At 36.4% G+C, this 17,805-nt stretch overlaps 1 protein-coding gene across 3 annotated transcripts in view; it reads left to right on the forward strand.

The window, feature by feature from the left end:
• The window catches only part of LOC118271327 (synaptotagmin-10), a 125,224-nt gene extending 114,983 nt beyond the window's left edge, over positions 1 to 10,241 (forward strand). For 2 of the 3 annotated variants that reach the window (XM_050695872.1, XM_050695873.1), the window contains exons 9-10: positions 1,934 to 2,105; positions 5,944 to 6,148. In XM_050695872.1, coding sequence (XP_050551829.1) covers positions 1,934 to 2,105; positions 5,944 to 6,148 — 377 coding nt within the window. Of the gene's footprint in view, positions 1 to 1,933; positions 2,106 to 5,943; positions 6,149 to 8,199 lie in introns of those variants that run through there. The other variant, XM_050695874.1, reaches the window with a different exon arrangement.
• Positions 10,242 to 17,805: the final 7,564 nt, after the last annotated feature.

Raw genomic sequence — 17,805 nt, forward strand, 5'->3', positions numbered from 1 at the left:
TGAGTTTTCACCTAACCAATAAGAACCCTTAAAATAAAAAGAGCTCAGTAGAAGAGCAAAAACATACAAACACTTAAACACAACCCTTCTTTGCACACAGTAGGGTAAGAACAAATATTTATCTGAAGAGAATATTTGAATACATAAACTCGGTCTGAAGAAGACGAGAGTATCTTTGTACGACGTGGGAAATAATGTGGGCTAAATACGAATTTACATACAATTATATTATGTACAAGATTTCGGATTTGTGTTCGAAAATGTTTTGTCTATGGATGGCTTCCCTACTATCGATACATTGCATACTCAAGCATCTTCCTCGCTTAGTATGGAGCTTAGTATCAATGGAAACGGTCACATAGTTTCACAGCTTAACTATTACATCTTTGTAGCATAACTACATAGCACATCTCTGTAGGAAAAGCATCTTTAAGTTCAAAACTAAACTTTGAACAATTTAAACAATACATAAATTACTTGTTACGGATTTTCTTGTGTTTATACTTAAAAAAAAGAACTTGTCCTCAATTCTCCAAACCGTTTTCAACCCTCTCATTACCAAAAAGACATCAGCATTTCCCTCCTACCTGCTTAGTATTCCAGAACAATTTACTCTCTGCATTATACGTGTCTCATAGCCATTTGTATTCAACATGAGTTTGGCAATGCGAAAGAAATACTTTAATGTATTTTTCTACGGATTTCTCTCTCATTTGGTTCAAGGGGTAGGTACACATGTAACAAAAGGGTTAATCAAGGGTTGGTACATAATATAGTATGTCGGCTAGACGGCGGTATTAGTGTTTGCTAATAGACTTTTCTAATAGAAATTAGGTCTGGATAGGTATTACATACAATATTGGCCAGGACCTGGATTTGTGCCTAATACATTGGTACTTGTCTATTGAAAATGAGCACAAAGGATAAATTGTACATTACCAAAAAATATATATGAATAATATACTTAACTAAACAATCATGGTGTATTCACGTTCATTAAACAATGTAGCGAGGCAATGTGGCGTAGGCTGCACGTCTTTCCATGTCCGCGTCTGCGCACGCTACTCATGATGAAGAGTCTCTCTGTGAGTCGTATTTTTTAAACTAGTAGAGAGCTTTCCTCTATTAATGTAACAAAATAAAAGTGAGTAAACCTTGATTTTTTAGTTAATTTAGTACGTTTCACGATGGTTTTTATAAAAATAATACTTATCAGTAAAGTACGTAGATGTACCACTTTTTGGCACTGATGCCAACTCTAAGCGACAGCTACTATCACTAGAACAATAAAATGGCAAATGCAAAATAAAGAAACAGTAAAATAAACTTTAAAACAACCTACATAGATTATAATTTAGCATAAAATTTTCTACCGTGAGTTCTGAAGTGTTTTTCGTATATACTATATAAACGTAGGTACCTATCTACACTCAAGTACGCTCCAGGTCGCAGGTGTGATTTCCCTTTTATACTTTCCACAATAGGTTTTGATCCCGAAAGTACGAGTACTTCTACAAAAAATTTAGAAAAAAATGCGATATCCAATCTTTGTAGTACAATGCTTAAAATCTTCATTGTTTTTAGTTTATAAAGACCATGTAGGATATTGTTAGGTTTAAAATACTTTAGAGTATGACTAAACACAAAAACGTTTAAAAAAAAACGTTCTCAGATCTAAAGACTGCCTAGTTACCCCGGTTACCGGGGCCGAAGAATAGGAGTCGGAACGGGGAGGATTTTAGTTAGTAAGAGTCTGACACTCCCTCACGCCTCGCCCAAGGCGGTAGAAGATTGTCAATAAAAAATGCCTAAAAGATACAAAAGAAGATACGGTCTTTTACGCTAATTTCTTATCGTAATACTTCTTTGTACTTCTACATAGGTTTAAGTATCAGTTACAAACATACTAATTATTCTCTTTCTTCTCAAACAGATCCCTACGTCAAGATCTGCCTGATATGCCAGGGTAAGCGCATCAAGAAGAAGAAGACGACTGTAAAGAAGAATACTCTGTCACCGGTCTACAACGAGGCCCTGGTCTTCGACCTTCCAGCAGAAAACGTTTATGACGTCACGCTGCTGGTCAAAGTCATTGATTATGACAGGTAAGCTGTGTTACATAGTATATTTGTTACGGCAATAATAAAATAATTAGATTTCTAAAGGAAACTTAAGAATAAAGACACGAAATGAACCCAAAAGGTATGATCTAGGCATCTATGAAGTCGTCCGCATCGCTGACATCGGGTAACCATACCTTACTATTTTTAAAAAGTAGGACAAGATTTTTAACAACATTTTTTACTTTGCCCCACATTAAAATTAATCTTCTGTGTCGTTAACTTGTAAGTTACAAACATACACGTCCACATACACATCACACAACGAGTTGCTCCGTGCGGAAATTGACCCCGCTACACGCTGTGCGGCAGCCGGTCGCCTAGTCACCGCGCCAATCGTGCAGTCAAAAAGATAATATACGTTAAAGAAGTTTCGTGATTGGTCAAGTTCATATTGAACCCAAAATGTAATTTACACTTGGTTTAATAAACTCCTACCTTAACAGACCCAAGTATCAAATCAAGACCTCTGCATTCATCCAATAAATCAGTTTAATTGTTGTAATAATAGCTGTTTTAGAATGCCATTTAACGCTCAAGTTAACAATGAATGCACTCATATTTAACGCTTGCTGGCTTGAATCGAGAATTTCAGACGCAATGAAATCAGTCTGCAGATGATTCAAATTAATTTGGAAATGATTAATAGACAAGAAAATTACCAATTGAGAAAGTGTTAATAGCATTTCAATTTCTTTATATTATTTCTTTTTGTTGATCAAACTTATTACTAATTGAGTAGTCGGTCCAGACTGTGTATAAACAGAATAAAACTTTTCATACAAACTCGGCACTTGATTGTTGGCAAAATAGAAGAAATAGTTTAATCTACAGGTCCATGAACTTTAACTTTATCAAATTTTAATTTAATATTGAAAGTTATGCCAGTACTGTACTGGGTTTGAACGTTTCTAAAGTTTTTGCAACAACCACCTCAAGAAGTTTGGATGCTTTTGAGTTATTACGGTTGAATGGTCGTGATTAAAAAACCGAGACTGCTTAAAAAATATCACCGTGCAACTCTCGCACGAAGTAACTGTTTGTGTGATCCACAAATTGTTGTTTCAGATCTGGGTGTCATGTGTATGTGAACTTGTATGTTTGTAAACACACGGCCATGATACAGAAGGAAATGGTAGTGTGGGGCAACGTTTTTTTTAAAGAAAAAAGAAAATATTTTTTTGATTAATCGAAAACCAATATTGTTGAATTCACATTACGATATATTAAGTTTGGAAAAAAAATATGTGCAGATTATGTGACTAAATAAAGACAGATAGATACGATAACACAATTTTTATGTCCTAAAATCAAGCTGCTAAATCAAGCTGGTCTTTTATTCCTAATCAAATCTTACTTTCACATCATCACTCAAAGATCAGGCCCATCATAATATTAGTCACACATACTAATATCAATAAACACAGGAACCCTCTTACTCGTGGCCAATATCTAACCTGACCAAAGTGCATTCAATACATAATAACATGTCCTACACTAAATACCAATTTATCATGACCTCGCTTTGTACGATCTCTCCCCACATTCGACGGTCATTTTATACTGGTTGTTATAGCTTGTACTGAGATACTATGTACTCTATCCGTATATACATAGGTTTCATATTACGGATACAAGTTCCTGTGGCTTTGACGGTCCCGTTTCATCAAACCTCGACCGTCCAATCTCAATATTGGACGGGATTTCAAGGAATTTAAATTTTCTCTTAATCTGAAATCTGGTATATACGAAAATTACAAGCAAGTAAGTATATTAGAAAATGTCAAGTTCAAACGGAATCGAAATTAATTTTCAAGTTGAGTTAATTACGTTGATATGAAACGTTAATTTTGATTATTAGATGCTTCGGTATTTGAGTTGTGATGTAATTTTGAAGGTCGAGGACGAGGTCTCGAGTTTTCCATTAGAGTTGAGCAAAGTATTATTAGGATTTAGTAAATACAGGCTCTTTTAAAATTTATGAGGTGATAATTCATAATTCAGATTACCCTTTTGAGGGATATAACTACAATTTAATGGGTCGACGTTTGACCGCTATTACCTGATGGTAAGATGATGCGGCCTACGGTGGAGCACGTCTGCCCTTTCACTCGGGCCTTCAGGTTTCATCAGGAAACACAGACTCCGGCAAGGAGTTCCAATCTCTAGCATTCGCACAAGGAAGCTTCAAGCGAAGCGCTTTAAATATTCCATAACGCCTCGCCGATTGTCTTGTGGTTCGATGATGAAAAGGACTAGGGGGAAGCAAGTTGTGCAATTCCCCCGCACACTCTCCGAAATGTATCCGGTAAAAAACGGAAATGCGACCTTGCGCCTGTTTCAAGGCTTTGAAGCCGGGCCTCCACAAGCGCATCATCGTTGATGAGCTTCTTGGCACGCCTTTCAATGTGTTCGAGCGCATCTAGCTGCTTAGCCGAGCCGTCCCAAATGAGAACAGTACTGTGATGACCGAACCTGCGCTTGGTACAGGCTCGTAGTTGTTTCGGTGTGAAGTACCGTCTCACCTTCGAGAGGATACCCAACTTCCTACCAGCCAGATGCGCCTTCGACTCTATATAAGAGCCGAAGTTTAGCGTTGGCGATAGAGTTACGCCAAGAAGCTCTAGATGATCCGATATTGGAACGGATACATTTCGGAAAGTAGGAGCCAGCGGAAATTGACTCCGTTTGGCAGAGAATAGACACGCCTGGGTTTTGGTAGCAATTAATAAGCACTTACCCAATGAGAAGATTCTTTCTTTCTTTCTTCTCAATCCCCGATTCCCCAACAACCCTTAAATTCCTAACCCCCGCAAGGCCGGCAACGCACTTGTAACGCCTCTGGTGTTTCGGGTGTCCATGGGCGGCGGCGATTGCCTACCATCAGGTGATCCGTCTGCTTGTTTTTTTTTTTTTAAAAAACTTTGCCCACATTAGGATTTTCTCCTGTGTCGTGGGTTTACAAACATACAAGTTCACATGCACATGACACCCAGACCCGAAACAACAATTTGTGGATCACACAAAGAGTTGCTCCGTGCGGGAATCGAACCCGCTACCCGTTGCGCGGCAGCCAGTTGCCCAGCCACCGCACCAACCGTGCAGTCGAAGTCGAAGTCGAGTCGTCAGTTGTTTACCGGCCTATAACATTAAAAGATAATTTATTTTAAGAAAAACAATTGTTAGTAATTTCTGAGTAATTTACACATTGAAGTGATGTATTAGATACGGTATATCAGGTGAATTATAATTAGGAGCTACTTGAGAAGTTATTTGGCTACTTGACATTTACTAAGTAGAAAAATATGTCTTAAAAATGTGTATTAAGGCATATATTAGGAGGAATGTGACCTTTAGGGGAAAATTTATATGGAAATTTTCACTTTTTTCGTCTAGAAGTATTTTTAATAACCTGTTTTATTTTCGTTCTAGATTTTACCTTCGTTTACTGACAGATGATTCGTTTTGACCCTATACAAGTTATGTTATTGTGATGAATCTTACTTCTATTATAAATGCAAATGTTTGTAAGTTTGTGTGTGTGATTGTTACTCAATCACGCCAAAATTAATTTTATTTTAATACATTTTTAACTAAAAATCACGGTTTAATGGAGAAAAGCTATACAAGTTTCGAATCACAACGGAACTCTTCATCATGAGCAGCGTGCGCAGAAGAGTCCCTTTGTGACTCGAAACTAGTAGACCTTTTCTCCATTATTTTACGTGAGTAAACTGTGTTTTTTAGTTAATTTAGTATGTCTCACGATAGTTACTATAAAAATGTGTTTTTAGTTATTTCATACTTAATACTTTCTCACCAGGATTGGCCCCAACGAGTTGATCGGCTGCTCTGCAATTGGATCTACTTTGATTGGCATCGGCCGCGACCATTGGCTGCAGATGCTGGACAACCCTCGCAAACCAGTGGCGCAATGGTATCCCCTGAACAAAAGCCCTCCGGCTAACATCACGATACCTAGCAATGATGCCCAGAATTCTGGACTTAGCTGCTTGAATGGAAGGTGAGATATTATTTATGATAACTCTAACCATTGCATTGTATGACATTTTCTTGTTTTGTTTCCCCGTTTATTATGGATGTGGAATGAAAATTACATGAACAGTTTTTCATGTATTTTCTGAAAAATGTTTTTGTAACAACTATAGTACATACATACATACATAATCTCACGCCTGTCTCCCATGGGGATAGGCAGAGACGATGGAACGCCCATTGCTACGATTTTTACAAAACTCTTTCGCTTCATCAACAGTCATCAGTCTTTTCATGCATGCTCGTCGGTTAAAGGTACTTTTAATTTGGCCTTTTTTAATATATCGCCAATCTGGTCGCTATATGTCCGTCTGGGGCGCCCTATACATATATATTTCCTTCGTGAATCTGCTTTCATCCATCCCATAGTCATCCTATCCAACAACTATAGTCTAAGCACATTTTTATAAATCCGTATTCTAAAAAAAATATACATACAACGGAAAACCAATCTACACATAACATAACATAATACCTTATAAATATGTATAGAATCTAAATATGCTATGCCGTGTGTATCCACTGGTTACACAAACGATATGCACAAACATCCAGACAATCAACAAACATAATATACTGAGACAATATAAATATTTGTGGTACGTTCCTGCATTGATTGCAATATCTACTATCTTCTATGTTTTTTTTTATGAGATATTTATTATATATTTTTTTTTTATTATATACGAATATACGAGTACTTTTAATGATATAGGAAAAATTATCCAATGGTCGCCTTGGGCGTGACGAGAAGGAGTGTCAGACACTTAATAACTATAAACCACCCCGTTCCTACTCCAGCGCTCTTCGAGCCGGAGCCCCGGTATATCTTTATACTGGGATTGCTTACAGCCTCGGTAACCTTGGCAAGCGTTGTTTCTTGCACTCACTTACACGGCGAAAAACAGCAGTAGTGTTGTTTTACGTGATCCGGAGCTGCGGACTGCCTAACGGGTTACCGGGGCTCCAGATTGAAAAGTAGGAGTAGGAACGGGGTGGTTTTTAGTCAGTCCCGCCTCACCTAAGGCGGGAGAAGCCAATGGATGATTTAACACCTTTAAAAAGTGTTGTTTCACGCCGGTGTAAGGCCGTGGTATCACTCCAGTAAAGCCAGCCCATTCGTGCCAATGCTTGTCCACGTGAATATACTCTCTGTACCGACCTTATCCCTGTCTATTGTCTAAGTTCACAACCCTAAAAGTAATTTGTTTTGTTAAATCTCCAGTGAAACTATCTACTAAGCTTCTTGATCTTCGTCCGTCTACACAATCAATGTTTATGTCCAGTGCAGCTATTTGCCACTACATAAGGCTAATCTTTAAACTCCGGTCGTTGACATTAGACTAACTTTTGTTTGTATTAAATTGTTCATTTATATATTTAATTGTTTATTTATATAAACAATTTAATAAGTTCAATCAATTAATTTAACTAGCAACTGCATGCGGATTCGTTCTTACTTTTAAGTGTCATGACTTGGTAATAGATGGATTACATCTTTTTTAGGTCAGAATAATTAAAATATAGTCCGTAACAGATCGCTGCTCTGTCTCTGGAAACTACGCTTATCTTTGAGGGGGGTTAATCATCTAATGACTTCGTCCGGCCCTGGGCGAGGTGAGAGCGAGTGTCAGACTCTTACTGACTAAAAACCACCCCGTTCCTACTCCTGATTTTTGAGCCGGAGCCCCGGTAAACCAGCTAGGTAGTTCGCAGCTCCGGATTAGGCATCAGACATACTGGGCTCCATCTGTGGACCCCGCGGATTTGAGGCCGCAATTTTAAAAGATTCAGGTTTATCAAAAAGCATCATGTCATGGCTATACATATACACAGCAGGTTAACCAATTTATACGGCTATTAAAATAACCTAAACCTAACACTAACAAACAAACAAACTCTTTAGCTTATTCATATTTTATTTTTTCGCGCCCCGTCATCCCTATTTACGCAAAGTAACTTTTGAAAGCCGTTTAAAATGTTTTATAATCCGGCTTTACCTAATCTATCATCCATTTTGCAGATGAAGAGATGGAAGACAAAGGACTGAAGATTATCACCATCAATTAACGGTGTCGACTCCGTGACGTCACTTAGCAGGTATACTCGCGATGCCAAAACGTCTTATACTCGTAGTAAGTTAATGTGATTATATATTAAACGGTTGTATGTCCATTTACCGTAGAAAAGAAATGAATCAAAAATCAATGTTAAGTGATATTGAAACGTAGCGAAAGCGTATATGTTAAAGCGAAATTATGTATGTAGACATAGATATATGTTGATGTAGAAAAAAATGAATTTATCCAATAGACGTTCTAATTGTTTATAGATTGAATATTATTTGTAGTAAGTAGTTTTGGAATAATCCAATGTTCTCATATCATTCTCATACATTTCCTACGTCTGTACTTTACTGACCATGTATTTTATCAAGGCTATATACAATGTTACTTCTATTTATACCTTGGAATACGCACACTTCAAATTCAAGACTTATCACACATGTACATATTATATACTTATTAATGTTGTATAGTTGTTGTCTTTAACGATACGCGTATTTTAACCTGTCGTCATATCTTGTAAAATCTGATACGTTAATCTGAATTCAAAGTATATATTCAGCAGAGTTGAAATTCCTTTAAACAATGAATGTTGCAAACATTCTTTTGTCGGACAATAATGTAGATGGAAAATAAATATAATATGAATTATATATGCGACAAAATAAAACTATGTTTTTCAGAGTAACAGCACAATATATGAAGAATATCATTTGTTATATATTATATATGTTACTTGAAATTGTAAGATGAAAATGAAGCTTTAAATCGTTTTAAAATTAAAATATATCTAAAATATAATATCATGTATTTAAAGTATGTATTGTATATGAATAAATTTAAAATTACATTAATATAAAAAAATATGTTTATTGGAAAATGAACATTGGAGATTGATTTATGGAGCAGTCAATGTACATTTTTCATGTGGAGCAAGATATGAAATACTATAAGCGGCGGCGCTGCCGTCGCGTCGATTTTAAAATATTATCTTTAAATTGACATATTTATTACTGTGCACATAATACACGGAGCGTGTGTTTTTAAAATTGAAAGATTATTGTTAAAAGTAATTTATTTCGATTCACATGAATACCCTATCTTTTTCAATTGGATGTAGCTTAAATAAAAAACTTTGATATTATTCAATTATATGGCTATTTTACGAAACCTGTACGTTCTGGGAAGTATTTATTGATGTATACCCTATATACTTAGACATAAGAGTAATTTTAAGGTTAGATACCCTCTCTATGCTGCTAATTTTCTACTGTTATTGTATTGTGTCATTAAAAGTTCAAGATTTTCCTATAAAAAAAAGATTATATTTTTCCTACGACTTTCAATGATTAATGGTACTTTGCGGATTTTGTGACGAACGGAATCGGAAAGTAATTATTTGGCGATGACGTGCTAAATCAACGTTCAAGGATTTTTATCCACGTATTTAAAGATGAAAGATCAAAAATATTTTGTAAACTGTAAATAATTATAAAATGCAAAGATTTTTTTGTTTACGAGGTAAAAGCTTTGTATTTGTATAATCGTGAGTTTTCCTCGAAAAATCTTTCTGTATTTTACCGAAATATATCGTATTTACGAAATACCCAGAGGCCCTGTAATTCTCACTTCCTGGCACATTGTTGTCGGGGCAATTTTATAGCAGAGAATTCTGTTTTATTCTTTGAGATAATTTAAAGCAAGTTGCATCTTTCAGTGCACATATATAAAGGGTGGTTCTCGTCAGACATTTCGGTCATTGACCTTTGTAAAAATACTCTGGACGAGTAAATTACACATATTCTTTTTAAAGTTATTTATTATGGACATTATAATGGAAATGACAGTACAAGAGATGGTTGAATGAGAGGCAATATTTTTGTATGAGACTAGGATACTTGTCGTAAACGTTGCTAAGTCTTTATACTGTAAAACTGTTTAGATTTAAGTGAATGTAAGTAATTATACTGATTTATGAATAAAATGTTGACATTTTTAATTTATGACGTTTTATTTTTTCGCTCTCATAGATTTAACCAACACGTTTTTGATGGTATACAGTAACCTAGCCAGACTGACTACTTGGATTCGATTTCAGAGTTGGACAAATGTAGGAATTTTCAGTAATAGCGCAAAACACGTGCACGTACTCAGGTACGCGACTGGCATATGGCAATTTGGTTATCCATTTTTTATATTGGGTTTTGTAGATATTTTAAAGTTTCCTGGCACTAGGATTTTCTACAAACCCGTTTACATGACACCCAGACCCGGAACAACAATTTATGAATTATACCAAGAGTTGCTCCGTGCAGGAATCGAACCTGCTACACGTTGCGCGGCATCTAGTTGCCCAGCTACCGTACCAACCGTGCAGTCGGTTTAGAACTTAATTAGCGAAAAGTGGTGTTATATTTTATAATATCCATCACTAACATTTAACTATGTCTTCAGGGAATAGGAATTATTTTTTTAAATTATAGTTAGTCACAAAGTATAGTTTCAAAACAATAGTTTACAATTCAAAACCTACTGACTACAAATACTGCCTACCTTTAAACTTAGGTTTGTAAGTAAATGCAAAGCCTTGTTCCCACATAGCAACATCCCACAAATCTAGCTTTGGGACCAATACCTGTCTCTTTGATAAACGACAGCTCAAGACCGTGTCTGCAAACATATTGAATTTAAATCGAATCTCAGCTGGACTCAGTCGTGTACACAGGTAATGTAGTTTGAAGTAACGTATTAAAAGTATATGTGTGTATTAGGAGGTACATAATATATGTATATTTTACTCAATGTTGGTTGTTTATGTAATAAGGGGACAAATGAGCTTACGTAACATGTAAGTTATAAGTACCTATGTACGGAGATTGTAGGGTTTTCATGGTGTTTAGAGTGAAAACGTAAAATCTGTAAGTTAGTGATTAGGAATGCCTATGGATGGAGATTGTAAGACTATGATGGTGTTTGGAGTGAAAATAAATACGTCACGGTAACTTACCATTACTGTACAGATCATTATGTGTCATTATCGCATTCATATATTAATAGTAATTTATGTTATTATTAAAATTAGGACTGCGATCATTTGATCGGGACCTGAACCAATCCGATTTCATTTGAATCCTATTGGAACTGGGGATTGGAATCCCTAGGGGAAAAGGAAGCGTGGCCGACCCTGCCAAACCTGGCGTCATACAGTGTTGACAGAAGCGGTGGGCATCGGAATGACGTGGAGCGAGGTGAAGCGGGAAGCTCAAGACCGGTCGCGATGGAGGACTTCTATGGACGCCCTCTGCCCCAACTAGAGGACATAGGACATTAAGTCAAGGAGCGAAGAAACAACAAACAATTCCTCTTATTATAAAATCCATACATCCATGTTTTATCAATCGTTAGATTCTCTAAAGTAGCGTGCACCATGTGCAACGGGAGACTAAAGTCAACCTGTGAGTACTCGTATTGCAAAGATGAAAGCATGTAGACACTAGACGGGAGATAGTTTACCGAAAACCAGGCAATAGTGAGATGAAATTGCGTCTCGAGGGATATAAACGAATTTCAAGGGTTTTTGTATGATAGTTCAAGATGGTTGAAGATGTGAATGACCTTCAAATAAAATGAAAGGAGGAAGATAAGGTTTGAAGAAAGTATCTTTTTGTATTGCTCGAAAAGTTTGCTATATAGAGTATGCTTAAAAAAAGATTTGATTCCACGACCGGCGCAGTGGCTTGTCGCGATCACGATTCGACGATTATTTGTGTGATACACAAACCGTTGATCCGTCTAAGGGTGATTTTCCACAGGGGATGTACTATGCTACATTGCCGTGAATGCATTTGGCTTACACCAATCATATTCATTGGTACATATAGCTCAACACTGGTGGAAATTAATGTTTTTTATATGGACTGATGCGTGCTGTGGATGCTTTCCTACTATCGATACAAAGCACAATCGAGCTGCGCATCTTCCTCGCACAGCTGAATAACTTAGTATCGGTGGAAACGGTCACATAGATTCACGACTTAGTTGTTACATCATACATATAGTTACATAGCACATTTTTGGTGGAAAACCAGCCCTATGCAAGTGGTATTATGCCTTATTTATACTATTTGTAAATTCACCTGTAGCTCAGAAGAGAGGAGAGAATCACACACATCATAATATACCTTTTAGTTGCTCTCTACGATAAATCTTAGTTTTAAATCTAGGGTCAGACGAAAAACAGACACGATAAGAATTTTTCGTTTTGACTTACGAGGCTAAATCACAGAATACTAGCTAAATGCTTAGAGCACACTTGTCTGCACGGTTATGATAATGACATTAATCTTCGTTAGTAATTCAGTAAGCGAGTAAATTAATTATGAAACGCTATTACATCGTTACACGTTTAAGCCTTTAGGCTAAGTTACTCGGACTAAACGGTGAAGGAGATTACTATATCATATTTAGTTGTTTACTAACTTCTGCCAGCAGCTTTGACTGGGTTCTCATGGGATAAAAGTATCCTATCACCCAAGTCAGTTCATACCCTGTCTGTATACCGAATTTCATCAAAATCCATTCAGTAGTTTCAGCGTGATCGATGGAATTACATTCAATCAACAAAGTTTCACATTGACTACACAGTTGGCGCGGCTGCCGCGTTAAGTGTTAGCAGTTTCGATTTCTGCACGAAGAAACTATTTATATGATCTAAAAATTCACGGTTCGGGTGCGGGTGTTATATTTGTGAGCTTGTATGTTTGTGAACGCACCCAGGACATGGGAGAAAACTCTAAACGTGGGGTGACGTTAGAAAAAGTGAAACAACAAAAGGGTTCTTCTTCTTCTTCAAGGGGATGCTTTTGAAAATAATAATAGGTAAAATGACAGTACACATCGACCTATACAAACCAGTTTATCATGGTTTCGCCTTGTATGATCTTTCTGCACATTCGACGGTCAGTTTATACTGGAAATGTTGAACTTGATGTGCAGCCAAGTTGAAAATGTTCATAAATTCATGGAACTGTAATAGTTTTCCTCAATAAGCTGTCACTTTGTTTATGACATAGATAAGAGGCGCCATTTTCTTTCATTTTGTAGTTTATTTTTGTGGGTAAAGGTACAAGATGGAAGCGGGCGACAGGGCGACATGAGGCAGCAGCGGACGACATGTCGCAGCGACACTACTGGTTTCTATGTATTTCTATGAAATTTCACCCATAGTTAGTGGCACGAAACTAGTGACGTGTCGTCGAGCGGCAGACGTCAATGTCGCCTGGCGACGATCGGTAGTGCCGCTGTTATAGTTCGAAATCATGACTGCAGTGACGGGTTGTAACGACGTGTCGTTGCGACATGAAACGACAACACGTCGTCTGCTGCTGACTTGTGTCGCCCGCTTTCAACTTGCACCTTAAGGAAGCAAAAACCTTTTCTTATTAAATAGATGGAGAATTCTAAAATAGGTGTTTACTATGAATAAATTTTGCATTTGTACCTACTACTTATTTATCAATTGTATTTATGTTCATAAAAATACTATAAGTATACGCTGGTAATCGTGCAGACGGATCACCTGTTAATAAGCAATCGGCGCCGCCCATGGACACTTGAACACCAGAGGCGTTGTGCACAAGTGCGTTTCTGGCCTTTTGGGAGTTAAGAATTAACTGATGGTTTAGAAAAAAATGGGATTGGGTTAATTGGGTCTCCAGTAACCTCACCCACACAACGCAAGCGCTGTTTCACGTCGGTTTTCTGTGAGGTTGTGGTGTCACTCCGGTCGAGCCGGTCCATTTGTGCCGAAGCATGGCTCTCCCACACTTATAAAACACCTTTTAAAATTGAATATAACAACATAAAACTAAACTGGAACAGTGACCAAAAATATTGTATTTCCTAGAAAATATATATACAATATGTACTTACAATTGAATTAATTTGTAACTTCCCAGTAACACGCCATGTTTCGTAGAGAGAGATCTTCTTGGAAATCTACTGGATGCAGTTTCAAAGTACATGCGACGTTTGTAGTGGGTGGGAAGCGCAGTGTAAATAAAAAGAGTGATAGTTAGTTTTTGTATACTTGAACATAATAGATTTTGTATATAACTAAATATTTTAGAATAAAAAACAAAGGGGTATTTGGGCATTCGATAACCTGACTCACACAACGAAACACAAAGCAAGTGTTGTTTCACGTCGGTTTTTTGTGTGGCCGTGGTATCACTCTGATTGAGAAGACCCATTCGTGCCGTAGCATGGCTCTCCCGCACTTGACATAATTATTTTCACTCCAAACACAATCAAAATCTTACAATCGTCCATAGGCAGTGCTAATCACTTACTATGTTTCATGTTATTTAAGCTCATTTTTCCCCTTATTTACTTAAAAAATGCTATAAAATGTTTAAAACAAGTACCTTTACTATGCCATTTACATCAAAATTGTATGGTAAGAAAAAAATCCTACCTGAAGTATTTATAAATAGTATAACTCCCCAAGGTGAAGTTGCACCCGAGAGAAGGAAGTGTGTTAGTAAAATGTAAATATACACACGAAACTCAAAGCGTCAAGAGTGTGTGTGACGTCACAAAGTGCTTAGTGTTAGCTAAGAATATCTAGGTCACAGGTTCCTGGGTTCGAAGTAAACAAAAAGTGTTTATCAGGATGTTTTTACGTGAAATACTTACAGGGAAAACATCTTGTCAAGGTATGGAAAATATTCGTGTAAAAATCTCGTATAGATATTATTGTAAACAAAATTTTATGTTTTTTTTTCATCAGCCTTTATTATAGTTGGAAGACTTTTTTTTGAGGGGGGAAAATCATCCAAGGTCTTCTCTCGCCGGACGAAGTGAGAGGGAATGTCAGATTCTTACTGACTAAAAACCGCCCCGTAAAACCTCGAGCCGGAACCCCGGTAACCCGCTAAGCAGTCCGCAGTTTCGGGTCGGCATCAGCTCTATTGTGCCCCACGTGTGATGGTATGATGGCTCGTTGAATATGGCGCGCGTGGAACGCGATGCGTTGTATGCACGGGTTCGCTGGGAATCACGACAGCTTTGACTTTTATTAAAACTGCATTAATTTCATTATTATTATAAGAAAAAACTCACTCACAATAACTAGTTCAGAACAAAAAAGGTGTATGTATAAAATAACTTCACCTTCCAACGTAAAGGCCAAGTTTAAAGTGTAACGTAATAGCGTGAACTGAACGTTTCCTCAAGTTTCCTTATTCAGTTTAACGAGATTGCTGCGAGATCTATTCTCGTAGTAATGATGTTCTTTGACACTCGATATATAGAGGTTAACGAGACTATGGTGGTTGGAGAATGTGGCCATAGTTTTAGTTATATTTTAAATATTATTTGCTGTTATCTGCAACTTCGCCTGCGTAGAATAATAATGATTACTAATAGAATTTGGGTACTTTTTTTCTAAAATAAAAGTATGCTAAGTTACTTCTTAGTACATCAGCTACCTACCAAGAAAGGTTCCGTGAAAATCGGTCCAACCATTTCAGAGATTAGCCAGAACAACAGACAAGAATATTTAAAAATGCATGTAGTAAACAGCGGTTATTTCAATATTACAAATAGACACTCCAATTTATTTTATATAAAAAGTCTACACTAAACTAGATGAGCTGCGGACTACCTAGTGGGTTAACCGGAGCTCTGTCTCGAAAAGTAGGATTAAGAACGAGGTGGTTTTAATGAGTGAGTCTGACACTAACTCTCGCCTCGCTCAAGGCGGGAGATGTTATTGGATGACTTTCCGCCTTCAAAAAAAAAACCTAAACTAGATGAATTATAGGAAATCTCATTTCTCTCATTCCAATAGTATACTCCGGACAACAGCTCCACCCATTATCACAATTATACTAAAATCATAATTAGCTAAAATTTGATACGATTGAATAAACCTTTACTCACCCTTTCAAGTAAATAACAGCTCAATTCCAATTTAATCCTTGAGCGTCGGTATCTTTAAACATTTTATTTAATATCTACTTTGACTACGGAATACAATATACTCGTATATAATATTCAAAGACCCGTTTTCAATAAAAGTTACCTTCAAACCTTGGAAGCGTTTCCTTGGCCGAGTCTTATGAACGTCCCTCTTGGCTTTTCTTACGATATAATATTATCTTTCAAACAATCTTTTTAGTCTATAAATAAGTAGGTTTGTTTTGATTTTGTCTTGAAATATAGCCCGGAAAGTTGTTTATGAGTTTTGTTAAACCCTTTTTTTTGTTATAAACGAGCTGATGAATCTCCTGATGGTACGCAATCGCCACCGCCCATGGACACCCGAAACACCAGAGGCGTTATAAGTGCGTGGCTGGCCTTTTAGGGGTTAGGAATTTGGGGGTTGTTTGGGAATCAGGGATCGGAAAGGAATTAGGCTTCCGATAAAACTTTGTGGTTAGTACCATCTAGGTTTATAGCTCTATATTTATCCAGGCTAAATACAGGTAATTTCATATATTATCTGAAAAAGGTAAAAACATCCACTAAGAGTAGTATTTGATGAAGAAAACAGTTTGAAATTAAGTTCTTCTAAGAAGGCTAAGTTTTAAGCTATCTAAGAAAAATAAGAAAGAAAAATATTTCTCAGAAAGACTAAATAAATACGTTTTTTCTTTGAATTAGTGTGAATTAGGTCAGTATATTACAAACAATATAAATATAGCAGGGTTTTAGATATGTTGTACTGTTATTTTTTTATTTTTCTTTTTAAAAAAAACGTTGCCCCACACTAGGATTTTCTCCTGTGTCGTGGGTGCGTTTACAATCATACAAGTTCACATACACAGATATTATTTAAAGAAAAATAAATAAACTTCAAGAGGAAATAAATTGTGACATACTTTTCAGTGAAATATAATATTAAAAACTACACTAAACTTAAGCATCTAAGCTGAAAACTGCTGAAATCCTGTAAAATGTTATTTTTAAACTGAAAAATGTAGTCTTACTTCCTTATCTCGCGCCCAGCATCCATAAAGTAAGTTTTCAGTGAGCTTAGTTTTGACATAATTTCAGTTACTGCTGTAAAGCGTTTTAAGAAGACTAGTTTTTGGATATTTTTCACAGATTTTGAAATAATTTTTGTAGTCATGTCATTAATCTAAAAACTGTCGAATATCTTAAAGGGTCAATTTAAATTGTTGTTTTAGTAAAATTGTATGTTTTTACTAAGTTATAAACTGACTGATTGACTGACAGACTGACTGAATGATAGACAACACACAGCCAAAACTGAAAGCTGAAATTTGGCATGTGTCTTCTTTACGAGAAAGAGTAGGGGACGACAATGTGAGGATTTTCCTAAATTTCCACGGCAATGGGAAAATCTAAAATCCCTTATTTATACGAAGTCATTGGCAGAAGCCAATCAACTATAATTTCATTACATTACAGTTAACATAAATACTAAACACAAACAACAATTTCGAACTCTCCAAAAATGTTAATCTCCACAGAAAATTCCTCACACTCATTTTAACCAAAACGTACGTCCTATTATTGATTTTACCTTCGATTTA

Source organism: Spodoptera frugiperda, chromosome 9 (assembly GCF_023101765.2).
Source record: "Spodoptera frugiperda isolate SF20-4 chromosome 9, AGI-APGP_CSIRO_Sfru_2.0, whole genome shotgun sequence".
Taxonomy (NCBI): Eukaryota; Metazoa; Arthropoda; class Insecta; order Lepidoptera; family Noctuidae; genus Spodoptera; species Spodoptera frugiperda.